Source organism: Octodon degus, unplaced genomic scaffold (genome assembly GCF_000260255.1).
Source record: "Octodon degus isolate 3935 unplaced genomic scaffold, OctDeg1.0 scaffold00086, whole genome shotgun sequence".
NCBI classification, from domain to species: Eukaryota; Metazoa; Chordata; class Mammalia; order Rodentia; family Octodontidae; genus Octodon; species Octodon degus.
Window position 1 is genome coordinate 7,745,207 of NW_004524662.1, and position 17,670 is coordinate 7,762,876.

At 34.2% G+C, this 17,670-nt stretch overlaps 1 protein-coding gene across 1 annotated transcript in view; it reads right to left on the reverse strand.

Moving 5' to 3' along the window:
- Positions 1–13,415: 13,415 nt before the first annotated feature.
- The window catches only part of Arhgap5 (Rho GTPase activating protein 5), a 72,988-nt gene continuing 68,733 nt past the window's right edge, over positions 13,416–17,670 (reverse strand). The window contains exon 7 of the mRNA XM_023721826.1: positions 13,416–13,870. Coding sequence (XP_023577594.1) covers positions 13,543–13,870 — 328 coding nt within the window. The 3' untranslated portion in view covers positions 13,416–13,542. The remainder of the gene's footprint in view (positions 13,871–17,670) is intronic.

Genomic DNA, 17,670 nt, shown 5'->3' on the forward strand with positions numbered 1-17,670 from the left:
AAAATTTTATTACAGTAAAAGACACATTTCTATTAATCCCCTCAAAATACTGTTTCACTTGAGCACATCCCATTATTTTTGGCAATATGTTTTTTGCTGTAATACTTTTTAAAATTTATACATTCATCATATTTTTCTATCATTTCATTACCATCTGAAGTTGTTCGCTAAATGTTTTTTAATTTATATTAATTTTGTATTTCATAAGTATTTACTGAGCACTCTTCATGTGCCAGACAATGTTGTAGGCACCAAGCATACCACAATGACCAAGACACTACATACATTCCTTTCTCCATGTTTTCCTTGAGTACAGATAAAGGTAATGCAAATAAGATGGTGATGAATGTAATGAAAAAATAAAATATTCCAAAAATGAAATATTTGGCCACATTTTACTCATTTCTAAGAGATGATATGAGTCACATATTTATATGTCAGGTTATATCCATCTCCATATTATTGCTTGATCCCTAATGTCCACTAACAGGCAATGTGTTAAAGGGTTGGCCCCTAGCTGATGGCACTGTTGGCAAGTGGTGGACAGTTTGGGAAGTGGGGCACAGCTGGAGTAGGTAGGCAACTAGGAGCGTGCCCTTGGAAGGTCTGCCAGAACCCTAGTATCTCTGTCTCCTTCCTTTCTCATTTCCCCTCCCTCTAAAATCCTAAGCCAAATTAAACCTTTCCTCCTTTAAATTATTTATCAAGTATTTTGTCATTCTCCATGTACTTCTGTTCTCACTGTATGATGAAAAGTTTTAAAACATGAAAACATAAAATCATATTTCACCAGTGTGCTTTATACACATTTTATTTTCTTGCACTCTCTTTTAAAACAGTTCATTAGACCATTGCATGTACATTAAGAGCAGGTGGACTATATGTTTGAAAAAAGCATACCACACTGTTAAGACTATTATGGTTAATATCAAAATGTCCCCCTACAGCCTCATGTGTTCATAGGTGGTACTTTGGGGAGTTGATTGGGTTATGGGGTGTGACACTTGCCAGTGGATTAGTCTACTGGTCAGTTTATAGCTAAATGTGCTCTGGTCACAAGGTGGGAGGGGGTGTGGCCTGAAAGAGTCTATCTCCTTCCCTCCTCCCTTGATCTCTGTTTGTTTCTGTTTCCATTTCAGTTCCTCCCTCCCCCACCCACTCCAGTTCCTATCTGCCTTGCCATGAGCTGTAATGGTATTCTACCTTGGATCCAGCTGACTGTGGACTGAAACAGCCACATACTGTGAGCCAAAATAAACCTTTTTTTTTCTTTAAATTGTATCAGGTATTGTGTCTCAGCAAAAGAAAGTAATAAAGTCAGAGATCCACCATCATCCCTCAGTTTCACTGGGAACAATTACTTTCTCCCAAGGCTTAATCAGTAACTGGGGATGTTTAAAAACCAAGTGGCTTAAAGTGATGCATAAAAATCAGACTATATGCCAACCCTTATTCATCACATCATGCATAATCTGGGAAATAAAACTCACATTCTAAAAGTCTTAGAGCACCCCATACACTGTCATTGAGTTATGCAATTGGCCCACACTGTTTCCCCAGTTTTCAAACATCTGTTACCATACTATAATATTGTTACTTTTATCTCTTAATGTTTATATTGGTTTTCATCAGTGGGGAAACAGAAACAGATTTTTGTCATTAAGAGTTATGTTTGACATCAGTGAAAAACTGTAATTGTAGTAATCTCAACTAAGATCTCATATCTTGTCATAAAACTAGCTTTTTCAAAAGAGGAAGAAAAACGTAAGACAAAAATGTGGGTGCAATTTTTCCCTATAATTTTTTTTTTTAGTAAGAGACTATATAATCTACAGGGTCTCACTACATAGATGGGACTCACAGAGACCCTCCTGTTTTCAGCCTCCAACGCACTGGGATAACAGGCACATACCACCACGCCCAGTCTCAATCACCTCTCAGCATGCTCCGGGAATGGGGCTGACACAGCACGCTGGGATTGAATACTGGCCACTGCGTCTGCCTAAGCAGGCTTTTATTCCGCTGATTTGGCCGGCCCTAAAGTTTTGTTTTGTTTTTTTTTTTTTCCGGGACCGGGGATTGAGCTCAGGACCTTGTACTTGCCCAAAAGACCCTTATCCTGGGGAACTACCCGCTCGGGCTCCCCTCCTGTCCCTCTCTTGGACAGAAGCTTGCTTTCTCTCAAATATATTCTGCTCATAACCTCCGTTTGTTCCTAAAATTCATTCTTTGGTTTTAGCAAACACGAACTCGTGCAGGTCAGGTTGGGAGACTGTTTTTTTTCTCCCTGTATCATTTTGGAGGTTCCACTGAGATCATTGGACAGAGGTACGAGTTTGCTTCTCTTTCATAAATTCTGGATTGGAACTTGCTTAGGTAACAAATTTTTACCATAGTTTTGTCCCACCTCCTGCCCACCTAAGCGAGTTCCCATTCTCTCTACCTTAGCCCCACATGGTTTTACACTATAAAAGTCCCTGGAAGAGACAGCTTCCTGGGGAACTACTGCTCAGGCCCCCTCTCTTGTCCCTCCCTTGGATAGGAGCTTGCTTTCTCTCAATAAATACATTCTGCTCATAAAAGACATCCTGCTGAGCTATCTCCCTGACTTTCCCCATAATTTTAATGTCTGTGGAATATGCCATTTTGAGAAATAGTGTTGTCTTTCATTACTAAACTCTTTTTGGACTTCATGGAAAATAGGTGACAAAACATCAAGTTTTTGTCTACTTGGAAGCATAGACCCTGTCAGGAGACAACATGGTCCTCCCCGTAGTTTACTGGTAAAACTGAAAACCAGATATTAGTTATTTTTCATTGCTGGGACAAGTTATGACACCCTCATGTTAAAGAAAGCTTTATTGTAGCTCACAGTTTGTAGAGGTTTCAGTTCATAGTTCGCTGACTCCAAGCAAGGTGACATGGCAGATAGGCATGCCAGAGGACACAGTCTACGACAAGGCAGGCAATGAGCCAGCAAAGCAGCAAGCCTGTCTTTTCTATCCCTTTGTACTCCATCCAGGCTATTGCTCGATGCCACTCACACCTAAAGTGTGGCTTCCATTATCCATACCTAGAACTATGTTAACCCAATTTAGTTATCACACACTCACAATCCATATTTACACACGCTAGATCCAGCCACCTCTGAAAAGGCACCTATAAGCACATAAGATTTGGGGGGAACATTTGAAGAGAAGCCATAATAATAGTGCTGAGTTATCCTTTGTGGGTAATACTGTAGTATCACCTCTATACAATACAGCTTACATAGAAAAGAAACATGCTGATTGTCAGCTGAGTCTATATAGAATTAAAATCTATATTTATACTTAAGTCTTGCAAAGCAATGAAAATGGTAGCTCTTGAGAAACCACGGGGCAAGTGAATCCAAGCAATTAAATTGTGAGGGCCAAATGGTACTGCACAGCCACCTGAACAAAAAAGAAATATAGAGGATCAAAGTGATCATGTATATAAATAAAAATATTAATGACAATAAAGGTGAACCCCTATGATTTATATGAAGCTGATTTGGGATTATCTCTTTCTAAAGATATATATGCAGATGTTTGATACTAATTAACTCAGTTACTTGTATCTAATTTAATTAATTTACAGTACCAAGGATTGAACTCAGGACCCTGCACTTGCCAGGTAGGTGCTTATGCTACTGAGTTATATCCTAAGCAGTTACTTGTATCTTTTAAAGGCAAAGCTTGAAGTTGATGACCAAAGCAGGAAAATGCCTGTTGATTACCTTGCTGTTTTCCTGCTGAAAGTCTCACTCTAGGCTAGAAAAATAATTCCAAATCACTACTGGACAGGATACATAATGATGTTTTAAATCATCATAAAATGTTTTATCCTCTTTGGTCCTTTCTCCTAAATTTGAGATACAGGATCAGTGAAGAATCCTTTTCTCTGTAGATCACACGGTTCTTACCTGTGGGACTGTTAGAGGTACAATGAATCTCTGCTGTGCCATTCACAAGTTTGATTACATTAGGAATCACCATCTTCAGTGCAGTTGCTAAGAAGAGTCACATGGAGAGAAAACATTCAGCCTTTCACGGAGAGTACATTGGCCAAGCAATGGCCCTGACTCATCCACATGGCTGACACTGACAAAGGTTCTACAATCTGAGGTACAGGATCTTGGGATAAATCCTGAGGGGATTTCACTGACCTTATTAGATCCAAAAGCTACAACTGTTGTTGCATAGGTCTTGCTTTATCTTGGTCTTAACCATCCGGCAGAAAAGTATCAAAACAAAGTACAAGAAGTAAAGCCATGCTGTTATGTTGAGCTGTAGGGGACTCAGGTCAACAATTTCTGACATTGCCAGTGAAGCGGAAGACCCAATACTATTATGGACTACTGAACTCTTTTAGAATATTTTGCTGAGTTAACATACCTATAATACTCAAATGACAGAAAAAGGGGATATATAAATGAATGTCCACTTTGTATCTGTGTATTCAAAATGGTTAGGATATATAGTTACCTTCTCTTAATGGAGGGATTTGTTGTAATAGTGTTTGTAAATTTGGATATCATGTCTGCATCTTGTACAGCAAATAACCACTAGGAAGGGAGTATGCAATGTGTTAATTATTGAAACTGTCCTAGTAATTTGATTTGAAACTGTCTCATTGCTATTTGTCAGTAAAATTATGGAAAAAAAAATAAAAATAGATAACAAAAAAACCCAAAAACAAGTTTGATTACAGATCAGTTCTTTGTACTTGCCCACCACTCCCTGGGTTAAGGAAACCTACTTCATCACATTATGTAAGATGAAAATAAGATATAAGCAACATACCTACATTGGGAATCAAACTCAGACCCTTGCACTTGCCAGGCAGGTGCTTTTTCATATCTATGTATTTTTAAATTTATGTATTTGGTACAGGGTCTTTCTACACAGATCAGACTTAAAGTGATTTCAGCCTCCCCAGCAGGGATCAAATCCAGGTTCTCGTCCTTGCCAGGCAGGAGCTTACACCACCTCCCCAGCCCTTCCATATCTATTTAAATTTGCCCACATATCCTTTTTTTTTTTTTCCATTCTTTTATCAGTATTCAACCTGGAGATAATTTTTCTTCTGCTTATAAAAACAATCCAGTGTCTTACCTCACTTCAAGCCAACTTTATTTCTAGGAATATTTTCTTTTTCCAAAAATGACTTAAAATGTTGTTTTTTGATAGATATTGACCTCCAGGTAAATATGTCATTTCACTGAGAAAACTTTTAGATGGTATCAAAGATAATCCTTTTCTTTAATCACTTTTAAGATTTTTGTTTTCACTTTTTAATGATATCCTTAAGTAGATTTTCTTAGGATTAACAAGTCTTCCTAATTTCTTTGCAAGTTGCTTTTCTCCTTTTCCTAGGTATTCAATTTATGTTAAACTCTTGTTCTCTATTTTATATTGTTTCTTTTTGTTGGTTCTGGGGATCAAACTGAGGGATTTGTGTATGCTAAACACAACTCTACTATTAAGCCACACACGAAACCATCTCATTGACAAACTGATTTTATTTCCTTTGGATAGATATCGAGGGGTGGGATGGCTAGACCATATGACAATTTGTTGTTCAATTTTCTGAGGAACCTATTTTCTATAATGGCTATACTAATTTATGTTCTTATCCAAAGTACAAGCATTCTCTCTATACGCTCATCAGTACTTTTATCTGTCATTCTTGCTGTAGAAAGGTAAAAATCCTAGTGATTTTGACTTGCATTTCTGATTAGTGATAGCAAATGTTTTTCATATGCACAATAGCCACTTGTTAGCCACCCTGCCTGCATCTTTTTTTTGCGAAATATCTATTTAGGTCTATTTAGCCATGTAAGATTTCTTTTATTTTTCCATATATTTTTGGATATAATTCCTTGTCAGATATAGTTTGCAAATACTTTTTTTCCATTTTAGTTTGTCTCTCCACTGTTTCCTTAGCTATCATTGAGATTGTAGCAACTGTTAACACATTTTTGGCTCTTTGATACATTTGGGGACTGAACCCAGAATCTCTACCCTGACGTACACCCTCAACTAATTTTTTAAAGAGTTTTTGCTAATTTGCCCAGGGTGATCTAGAACTTATGATCATTTTGAGGCCTTAGCCTCTACATTAGCTGGTATTACAAACTTTTATCAAAATATCTAGCCCCAAAACAACTTTTATGATTTTGTCCATTTTAAAAATGTTTTAAGTTAGGATGTTGGATCAGTCCATCTTACAAGTGGAAATATTTTTCTGCTGCTTTACATATTTGTTGTAAATACATGGGAATCTAGCTTTCAGAAGGAGAAAGATTGTATGAAAAGGGCTTAGATGTCTCTAAAAAATGCACAACAAAAACTGACTTAAAAAATCTGTGTTCATAAAATGCTTACAGTCACATAGACCAATTTGGTACAGGAAACAGGAAACATGCAAACATGTGAATACCACTGGGATCACTGTAGGCAGGCAGTAATAACCAAGTCTGACTCATAATTAATAGCCTTTTCACATCAGGGTCTCTTTAGAATGAAATTCTAAAGCACCAGTTGACTTCTGGGGAAGCCTTTTCCATGGTGACTTAATGCACATTCTGTGATCTGACATACTCATCATGGTTTATTCATACGTCTCACCAGTATGAGAATTAAAATTGAAACATCCATTGGCAATCTGCCTTCATCCCACATTTAACACAAATAAGATTTCTTTGATTCCATATACTGAGGTGTGACTTCAGAATTTGTTACATGTATTTCTCTATTATACATTCTCCTGTGTACAACAAATGTTTTCTATATAAAGACCTGCTCAACCTTGCTATGTATTTATTTCCTATATAAATTATCCAAAGGAACTTGAGCACTATCTGGTGACTGCGACCTACACATTGCAGAGACCATAAATTAAATTACTACCGCTATCAGTATTTTAAATTTATATATTACTATATTTAGATCCATTATAGATACTGTTCTGATTTCTTTTAGGGTTGAGTATCTCTTCCACAATTTATTGAAATATTTACTCTGTAATCACTGTTATATAATATGTAGGGATGGAATTTAAGTCATGCTTTAAAACAGAAATAAGGCTGTGAAAATTCAGTACTAATCTATACAACTGTGTCACTCCTTTCCAGATGTACTGTTTTAGTAATTTAGTAAGATACTATTCCATATAGTTCTCCTTACTCTGGCAACTAAAAACTAATGATTTGCTTTAGAAAAAAAAAAATAGTGGGTGTTTATCACTGTGCCAATTTTTATTTCACTCTATTATTTGGAATTATCATACATTATCCCACACAGATTAAAATTGGACCTTTTTGGTTTACTAATTTGTACCAGAAATCAGACACATAAGGTCTGTGGGACAAACAAAACTTTACTGGAACAAAGTTGCACTTATTAGCTCTGTACTAAGCTATGGCTACTTACACACTACTGCAGCAGAGTTGAGTAGTACCACAGACTGACCATATGGCCTGCAAAGCACAAGATAATTTACTGTCTTTTCCCAGATAAATCCTGTATCCTGGAAGGGCTAAATCCTGATCTATACCAAGAAAGTAGTACTTTTTAAGTGGATTTTAAGGTAATCCAAGTCATTATTCTTAAAGTATTAGATGAAACAGACTTTTAGTTTGCATTTTAAAAGTATATCCCTAATTTTTGGAGGCTGATACAAGATGATTAAATTTGATGACTTACTTAGGCAACTTAATTAGAGTATCTCAAAGGAGAGGTGAGGTGGAGAAAACTCAGTGCAAGCGCATCTCAAGATTTAATTCTCAGCACTGAAGAAAAAAAATCAAAAATCATGTAATTTTTAGTAACAGTTTTTCTTATTTCAAACACTACAATTTCAAAACAATTTACCTCTGATAATATGAAAAACCTAGAAATGAAATTTCCAAGGGGTGGGGAATCTGAGAAGATATCCAAAGACTACATACTCTCAGGTGTTTTTAAACCATTTCATCTACAATTCAAAAAATAATCAAGAGTCCTAAGAAGATAACAGCATTATAGTGTGTATTGTTTCTGATTTTACTTATTATTTTAGAGAATTTAAATACTTTAAATCTGCTTTACTTTTAGGGAATTAAAACATTGAAACTGTTTTACATATTATTTCAGGGAATTAAGTACAACTCTGCTTTTCCAAACACCTAAAGAGAAATTTATTTGGATAAAATGAAATACCAAGAACCTGGAGAAAAAGGAAACAAAGGTCCACATGTAAAGCTGGTGAAATAGAGTAAGTAGAACAAAACATCCACAGTTCAAGGACAAAAGAAAATGATCTGGTGAGGAAATATAGTCATATAATTAAAAGTAATTTGGGTGAATTAGTAAAGCAATAAATAAAAGGTCAATTATTAACCCCATGTCACTAACATTGAAATGAAGAAATAAATTTGAAAAAAAATAGGTTAAAACACTACAAACTGTAAACTAAATATTAGGCAATCAACTAGGAGAATCATTATTAAATTGTCACAGTAACTTATCAGAGGAAAATAAAATTGAATAGGAAGTCTATACTGTGGGAATAACAAAATATTAAACTTTTTCAACTACAATTTTTTTGACAAGTACTTAACAAAGTTCTTAACACTCCTAACTATTGGTAAATATAACTAAACCAGAATGGCCAGCAATGTTAATTTCAAAGATTATAATTTTATGCTAACACTGACTGGCTTTTTAAAAACATTTCTACTGCCTGTAAAATTTTCATAGAAGACTTAATATTACACAATTTAGTTAATAAACAATGAGATTTTATAGCTTTCAAATATAGAATGATCATCAGGTTCAACTGAATAGTTACAATTCCCACAGTTCTTTAGCTAGATTTCAACTTCATAAACAATATGCTACTTGAATTATATCACATGGCTGGATGTTGGAATATGAAGATGGTATTAACGCTTATACAGTCCTTTCATGTATAGAAGGATGCTACCATAAGGAAATGATTTTGAAGAGTAGTCCCTTTCCTTATCAAATCTTAGAAAATTTTATTTTTAAATCTGATAACCTGAAAAGGTTAAGAATTTCAAGAACACAAAAAACTGAATAATAAAAAATATTCTCACACATTTTGAAACAAATCAATCAGTCTTGGAATTACTTAAAACAAATGAATTTAAGATAAAGATTTGATTTAAGCAGATCTTACCAGATCTAAAGAATCTGAAAGCACACATGCATAGTTTGGTTTAGTATTTCCAAACCATGAAGAAAAAACAAAAATACATTTTTTGAGGTTAACAGCTCTGCTAATACTAGAATAAGCTTCAAAGCATTTCCTAGTGGCCCACGAATGTCTAACCATAGCTCAAAATTTAGATTCAGATAGCACCTAAATTTTAGAAATCTGTGCATTACCTTATTTCCCCGCTATTTTAAAAATCCAATTTTCATCTATATACATTCAGGGTGTATTTTGGATCTCTTTTCATGATACAGGGAAAGCTCAGTATATCTCCCTAATAGAATTTTCATCATACTGCTACAATTTTTTATGTTTTATCTAAAAAATTAGCTTTTACCAACAAAATGGTAAAAATAGAGGCAACTATAACTTAAAATTACACAGCTTCTTCATGTTTTATTCATAGCACGCTTTTACATCAGAAGCTTCACTGATACTTATTTACTGCAGCATCCTTTGGGTGAAGCACAAAATTACATTAATTATAAACAAACAAACCACTTTGACTTTTTAAAATTATATATATATATATATATATAGATATTTATATCCAGTTGACAAATAGCATCACAATTATTACTGTATAAAAAACTAAAAATCACCATGGAAGCTGAGGCCTAAGTTTTTATTCCAATTATTCCCTTTTGTTTAAGGTATTAAAATTAGATTCCAGTACCTCAAAAACAAACAAAAGCAAAAAAAGCAAAAAGAAAAAAAAGAGGTTTACATTATTTACACATAGTATGGAATATAAAAGCTGCTTTTTGGCTAAGTTAGACTGCTGTTACCTACAGTATTTACACTGTAAATATTAAGGGGAAAAAGACTAGTTAAAATACCATTTAAAAGAGAGATATATTGTGTCTGAAATTTTGTTCTGAAATTTATCTCCTAATAAGTATTTGTTGAATAGAATCTGACTTCTAAAAACTCTATTGAAAATCTGAAATAGAATACCACTATGCTTCTTTATATTACTAATCTAGATAATGTTAAATCCAATACTGTAGTAACTGTAAGCGCTGAACTTTAAGTGAAATATGGCAATGTGTACAGATGAAATTTTATTTAATATTGTAAAATATGCCTTAATGTTTTCCCACAATTATGAGACAGTCTACTCTTTAAATCCTTTAAGAAGTCTCATATGTGTCCTTAAATGTGAAACTTTGCAGTAACTTACCAGAAAAAAATTTATTATGTTTTTCGTAGGATTACTTTTCTAACACTTAAAAACATAAAAGTTTTGGCAAAAACAAACGCAATCAATTCAGTGTAACAGACTGAGCTTTAAACTACTTTAATTTTTAAAAACTGTAATGTACTAAGCTGATTGAATCAAATGTAGAATATTTAAATGACTATGAAGTTCATCAAATCAATGATAGAAGACACAGAAAAGTGAAGGTAAGTTTTGGGAAAGGTTAATATAGAAAATGGCAAGCCCTAATTTCAGTAACAAAAATGGCACTAAATGTAGATGAACGTTAAATTAACAGTATAAAAATGAATAGCTTAAATAAACCAGGATTCACATATTACAATAGCACAGTTATGACAGAATGAACCAAAGACATGAACAGTTCTCAAAATTCTCTTTTCAGCCTACTTCCAATAGAAACAGTCAGGCTTTTTCCTGTACATAGTTTTGATGCTTTGTCTATACCATATATAGTAGAAAAATAAATTCTTTAGCAACCTAGAAACAGTTTATAAAACTCTTAAAGTTTAATTTTCTTTGCCAGACATGCCAATGTTAAACTGACAGCTATAAATTAAAGCTATATAGACAACAGGTATAAGTAATATAGAACAAGTTAAGAATACTACATTTACCGGATAATTATTTTTTTAAAAATTACTGTACTTTCTTAATTCCTGTGTGCTTTGCAATAGGAATAATAGGGACTTTGTTTTCTTAGAAAAGATAATAACATGAAAGAGTATAACACAAATAAGATAATTTATAATATACATGTACTTCAACAGCAGCCTGGTTCATGTTGACATCTTGATTCTGAAGTTAAAATTGGAAGTACAATACCTAGGACATAATAGTTTGGAAAGAATATTTATTTTAGGGGAAAAATGAAGAAAATCAAACTCTTAGGAGCCTTGAATCTCAAAATCATCTATTTACTATAATATACAAGATAAATTTAAAATTGCATTATGAGTGAAGATTACAACATTGACCAAAGAATTTTTTCTTTACTACACAAAATATGACCTGACAATGGAAATAAACCATTTTTCTTCCTGGAAAAAAAATGGCGCAAGAGAATTTTGAATAGCGCCTAACAAAATTTACCTGTATCGCTATTCTGAAAATTTTAGCCACAATCTAATATTCTGGTTGTATCTTCAGTAACAAAATAACCCCAAAAGCAGCAGTCATTTGTAGCAACTCTGGTACCAACATCAAAGGAAAAAGGTTTAAAAATGGTGCAAAAGCCATTTTGGATTTTAGTACAACACATCACAGAAAAGAATATGAAAACAAGCTTATAATTTTATATATACATACTCCGAGGAGTCTGTCAGTACCCAAAGTATTTTTATTGCTATATTAGCAATGGATTTTTTTGGATATATTTTTAAGGGCCACATAAAAATAGATTCAAGGAACAGATTAAATTGAAGTCCTAGATTAAAATGTTTGGTTTAAAGAATTTTCTACAACAAATTTCATGTTTATGTATGAAAAGTTATATAACCTTATATGAAAATGTCATGAAGTATTCTTCTATACTATACTAAATGTATTCCCCAAGAGGGAAAAAAATTAAAATATCTAAAATATATTAGATTAAGAATACAAGACCATCATAGATCTTATGAACATGCAACTGTTTACAGAATTAACCGTATACAAAATGTTTACTTTAATATTGACCATAAGGAAATGAATTGTTGACACCTATCCTTTGCACATTATCAACTCACTTTAGCCACAAGCATGTCCTTGGGTATGAGTATAAAAGAAATAAATTTATGTATTCTTCATCAAATCATTCACAGATTTATCTAGAAGTGAAAAAATGTGAAGGTGCAGAAATGTGAAATATACTGAATGTATTTTTTTCTTTCAAACAATATCCCAGGTATGGCATAAGTAGTCTGAAATTACAAAATACAAGGTGTGATCAAAATATACAGTGAATGTTTAAATTTAAAAAATTTCATTACAGTGTAAGATGCACTGCCATTAATCCCTCTCAAAATACTTCTCTTTGCTTTAAACACACTTATCCTAATTGCTCTTGCTACTTTCTGAAGCAGTTCTAGAAACACTCTGTTAAAGGTATGAATGCTGGTGTGGAATACTATCCAATTTGAAAAGCAGGCCCACTTAAAAATATTTCAGTGGGCTGGGTGTGGTGGTGGATGTGTGTAATCTCAACACACACGAGGCTGAGGCAGGAGAACTACTGGGAGTTCAAGGCTAGCCTGGGATGCACACTGAGTCTAGGTCAGCCTGAACTGCACAGTGAGACCCTGTCTCAACAACAAAAAATTACGTATGTCTTTATCCACCTTATTCACCAGATGGTGTGACTTCTGACTTTTTTCCAAAGCTAAAATGACCATGGAAGGTTAAGTGTTTTGAATCAATTCAGGACATCAGAGTAGTCACTACAGTCCAAATGAACATATTCATGAAAAAGGACTTTCAGAAATGCTTCAGAAAAATAGTAAGAATGATGGCATAAGTGTGTTTGCAGTTGAGAGAAATATTCTGAGGGGAATTAAAGGCAATGTGCCTCTTACTGTAACAAATTTTTTAAAAATTTTAAACATTGACCATATTATTAACCAGTTTTCAATCACATCATGTACTTCACTGGGCTTTTATCAACAGACTGCTAGAATGTAAATTAAGTTGCCCCAACAGGTACATCAAATAACAAAACCAGCCCATAAAGCAGGCTGAGAAGATTAAATGTTTCATATATGTGAGTTTTCAAATCATTTAATTTCTATAGAAAAATTTTATTCACAATATAATGTGACAGAAATTGCCACAGGAATGATATACTGATTGCAATAAGGTTGCATGCAGCAGCAGCTTTGTATTTTATAGCTATTTTTGTTTATAAAAATTAAACCTCTCCAGTCATGCTTACCACATGTTCTTAGATTTGTAATGTAAGTGAATAAGGAATACTATATAGTTCAAAGAGAAAGTGTCTCATTTGAATGTGAATTATCTGCATGAAACATGAAGTATACTACGGAACCCTGAAACATGCACATCTAGGTTTACTTTTTGTCCGATTTTAGGCTGTCTGCCATCACTTATATGATACCAAGAGGATCTGTCTGTAATTGTGGTTGTATCAGCTGAGGTTGCAATGGTGGTGGTAACTGAAGTGGTACCATTGATTCCACCAACTGTCCTGGGTTTGAAGGTGGAGGAGGAGCCACGGTGTTCGCAGTTTCTACAATTTCTCCATTGTAAAAGAAAAACTGACACTGCTGAATGAATGTTTCAACAACAGATTGATGGATCTTAGTGGTAGACAGAAACTCTCGATTTTCAAAATCAGGTCTCATCAAGGTTGGCCAAAAACAGATGGATAAGTTATCTGCTGTCATTAGGTTGATTTTATTTTGCTGACTGACCCTGAAATTATAAAAGGAAAAAGCAGAAATCAGAACTTATTACAACTACAAAATACCAGAGCTGAATATTTCTATTATGTTACCTATTATTCTAATGTCAAATTTAAAACATTTTTCTTCTTATACATCCTATGTTCAATTAATTATAGTCTAAAATAAGAGACAGAAATAAAAATCAACTTGTCATAAGACTCACAGTCTTTTAACTATCATAGGGTTTATAATTTTACATATGGAAGCTTTCTTAATTTGTATGGAAAGGAAAACACCCTCCCACACTAGAGTAAAGAAGGTCGTTCAATAAATTTTAATGAATGTCCAAAACAAAAACAAAAAATTGCAACTACATATCCAATTTTTTCTTTTTTTTTTTAAGACAATGTCTTGCCATGTAGCAGCCCATGTAGCATCGAGGCTGGCCTCAATCCTGCTTCAGCTTCCCAAATGATGAGATTATAGTAAATGCCACCATGCCTGCTGCATATCTAAATTCTTAAACTATTACAAGAGCTTAAAATATGAGTATGTCATCTCTTTCAACTAATTTGGGAAAAAAAAATACCTTTAAAAATATTTTTTATTTATTTGGTACAGGCTCTTGTTAGGCAGCTCAGACTTGTGGTGATCCTCCTATCTTAGCCTCCCCAGCACTAGGATTACAAGTGTGCACCACCATGCCCAGTTTCAGAGCTGGCATGGCATGTGGTACCCAGGATCAAACCCAGCCAGGTCCTTGCACTTGCCAAGCAGGCGCTTGGAGCATTGAGCTATCTCCCCAGTCTGGAAAAAAAAAATACTTTATCATAACACAATCCAGAATACTTTTAACTTTAAAAAAACCAAAGAAACAAACAAAAAAACCCAACTTTCTAGTGTTTCATAATACCATTAAATATTTTGTGTTACAAATTTCATATGAAAGACAAAACCCAGTTCATAACATATCCCACCTTAAAATCCTTATGATTTAACAATAATTTACCAATGGTCACATATAATACTAAATTATTTGCAACTAATCCTTTAAATCTCTAACCAATAACTTCTATCATCTCTAATAAGCAAGAAATAGAAGCAAATCTTGGAGCATAATTCAAAATTACTACATTGGGAGAGATCTTAGGGTGTTTACTTAACCCCTTTATTTCACACATACTGATAGTGACACAGACAGGAACTATGTAGGATGCAGGAAAGTAAGACAATCTTAAATTGCACATTAAAAAAATTTTAATCTAAGCCAAAAAAAATTTCAAAACACAGAAATTGCTCATCTGAGGTAAAATATATGGCCTAAAAAGTAAGTTCAGTGGTGTATCATTATCATTTGTTTCAAGAGACTTAATTAGAATACTTAAAATAAAATAAGCGTTGTATTACAATAAGCAGCTAAGGGCTGGGGAGATAGCTCAGCAGTCTAAGTGTCTGCCTGGTAAGCCAAGAACTCAAGTTTGATCACCAGTAGCATAGCAATGCTGGACCCAATGCTAGCCCTAAAACTTAGCATGCTGGCACACGTCTGTAATCCGGGTGCTGATGAGGCTGAGACTGGAGGATCACTACGACTGAGCTGTATAGTGAGACCCTGTACCAAACAAATAAATAAATAAAAATTAAAAATAAGTAAATTCTAGGTCTACAAAGACCTATCAAATTTGACTACAGAGATCAGAACTACTCAGAGAGCCAAAAAAGACAAAGGAGAAGTACCAACTCAAACAGAAATTAGGGTGGTGAGATGAGGCTTCCCAGAATAGGTAATGACATGAATTAAGTCAGGGATGACAGACATGGAAACAGTGGCCAGAAGGAAGAGCAATTCCATGAAAACTGTGCTTGTTAACTGTAGCGTATCTAAGAACCTCCTAAGGGTTCCTGGGGAGTACTTGATGTTGTTAGCTCATGTCAGGTGGGGTTTGGCTACCCTATTTGCCTTGTAGGTTCGAGGGTGATACAAAAGATGTTCTTGGGAGACTATACCTTGGTAACTACATTAGAGGTCACTAAATAAAAATGGATTAACTAAAGCACTAAATAACAGAAATTAGAAAAACTCACTTGATACTAGACATGGAGAATGAAAACAAATATAAACAATAATTTCATAGATTAATTTTTGTACCTTGGCAAAAAATTGTTAATCATTTATTGTACAATTATGTTTTTTCTCCTTTACTAGAATGTAAGCACCATGAAGTATATGATTGCCTTATTTACTGTTGTATCGCTTTAAGAGTGCCTGACATTAAGAGCTTTATCTAATGAGACTAGTTGAGTGTTCCTTTTAAAATTTAAACCTGATTATATTACTCATCTCTCTGTCCCGCTCTACAGTGGATCTTCCACACCATATACAGTAAAAGAGAGAACGTAAAACACACAATGCCTTTTTCCACCATCTCTTTAAAAAAACAACAAAAACACAACACAACACGGTAAACTGAAACCAGTAAGACATTTTGAGGACTACAGCTAGTCACTAGATAATATTCTGAAAAGCACTGTGCTGTAACAACTTGGCCCTAGGACGGGCCAGAGAGCTCAGGGGACTAAAGCACCTGCTTAGGCAGGTGTAGCAGCCGGGGTTTGATCCCCTGCATGCCATGCCAGCCATGCCCCCGGGCTGTGCTGAGACAGTGATTGAGACTGGGTGTGGTAGTGCATTGCCTGTAATCCCAGCACTTGGGAGGCTGAAAACAGTTTGATCTGTGTAGTGAGACTCTGTAATGAATGCATAAAAAATAAAAGATTGGGAAAAAAAAAACCAAACCACCTTGCACTGTCCTTTTCCTTTTCTCACTTTACCTCTTTCACTCTGTTCCCATTACACAGGCCTCTGTTAATCTTTAATGCATAAAATAAGCTTTTGGCCATGTTGTTAACTGTTGTTTCAATACAGCCAAAAACACAGTTCCGGGACACAGTAAAAATTTAAGATAATTCTGATAGTAGACCACACTATGATTCTTTGAATATGCTCTGGTTTTTGTTCTCTTTTTCCTAATCTTTTTAATGAAGTCCATTATTCTCATCTCAGGCAGACAATAATATATTCACAAAATATCTTTACACTGGATATTAGCTCTTCTCCAGTATCTATGTACACTGTTTAATCACCAAACCTCTTGTTATTGTACTGTGCTTTTAAGAAGAGAAAATTCCACTAAATATAATACACTACTTTAAATGCTGGTGTCTTCTTAAAGACTTGAAGGGAGTTATAAAGAATGTTATTACAGTTTTACATTACACAACATCAACCATAAAGCTTTAAACATTGCTCAATAGTACAGACTAAACTCCACCTCATTTGGGCTTTGATAATTAAGTTTAAAAAAAAAATGAAGCTCATTTTGTATTTTTTCCATAACTAGAGACTGAACCAGGGCCTCACACATGCTAGGCTCTACCAGTAAGCTATATTCCCATCCCTAAATATTGTGAAGACCTCTGCAAAAGATCAATACAAATATTAACCCTTACATTAAGTTCTTTACTTTGTTGCATTTTCTCATTTTTTACTGTTGAGAAAATGAAGACTTAGCTAGAATAATTTCTTCAATGTCACAAAACTAGAAATATACTTTTTAAAACGCCAATCTAAGCTTTGAGCCATTAATATAATTGTGTCTTGCAATTAACAAATGCTACCAGGAGTATATTTTCAGAAAAAGCATGAACTTGAACCCATGTTAAATATATTAATACTTAAGACTATTTGTGTGGAATACCTAAACGAAACAAACAAGACACAAACCAGCACCACGGTTTGGTAAAATGCAAATTGAACCACTTAGGACT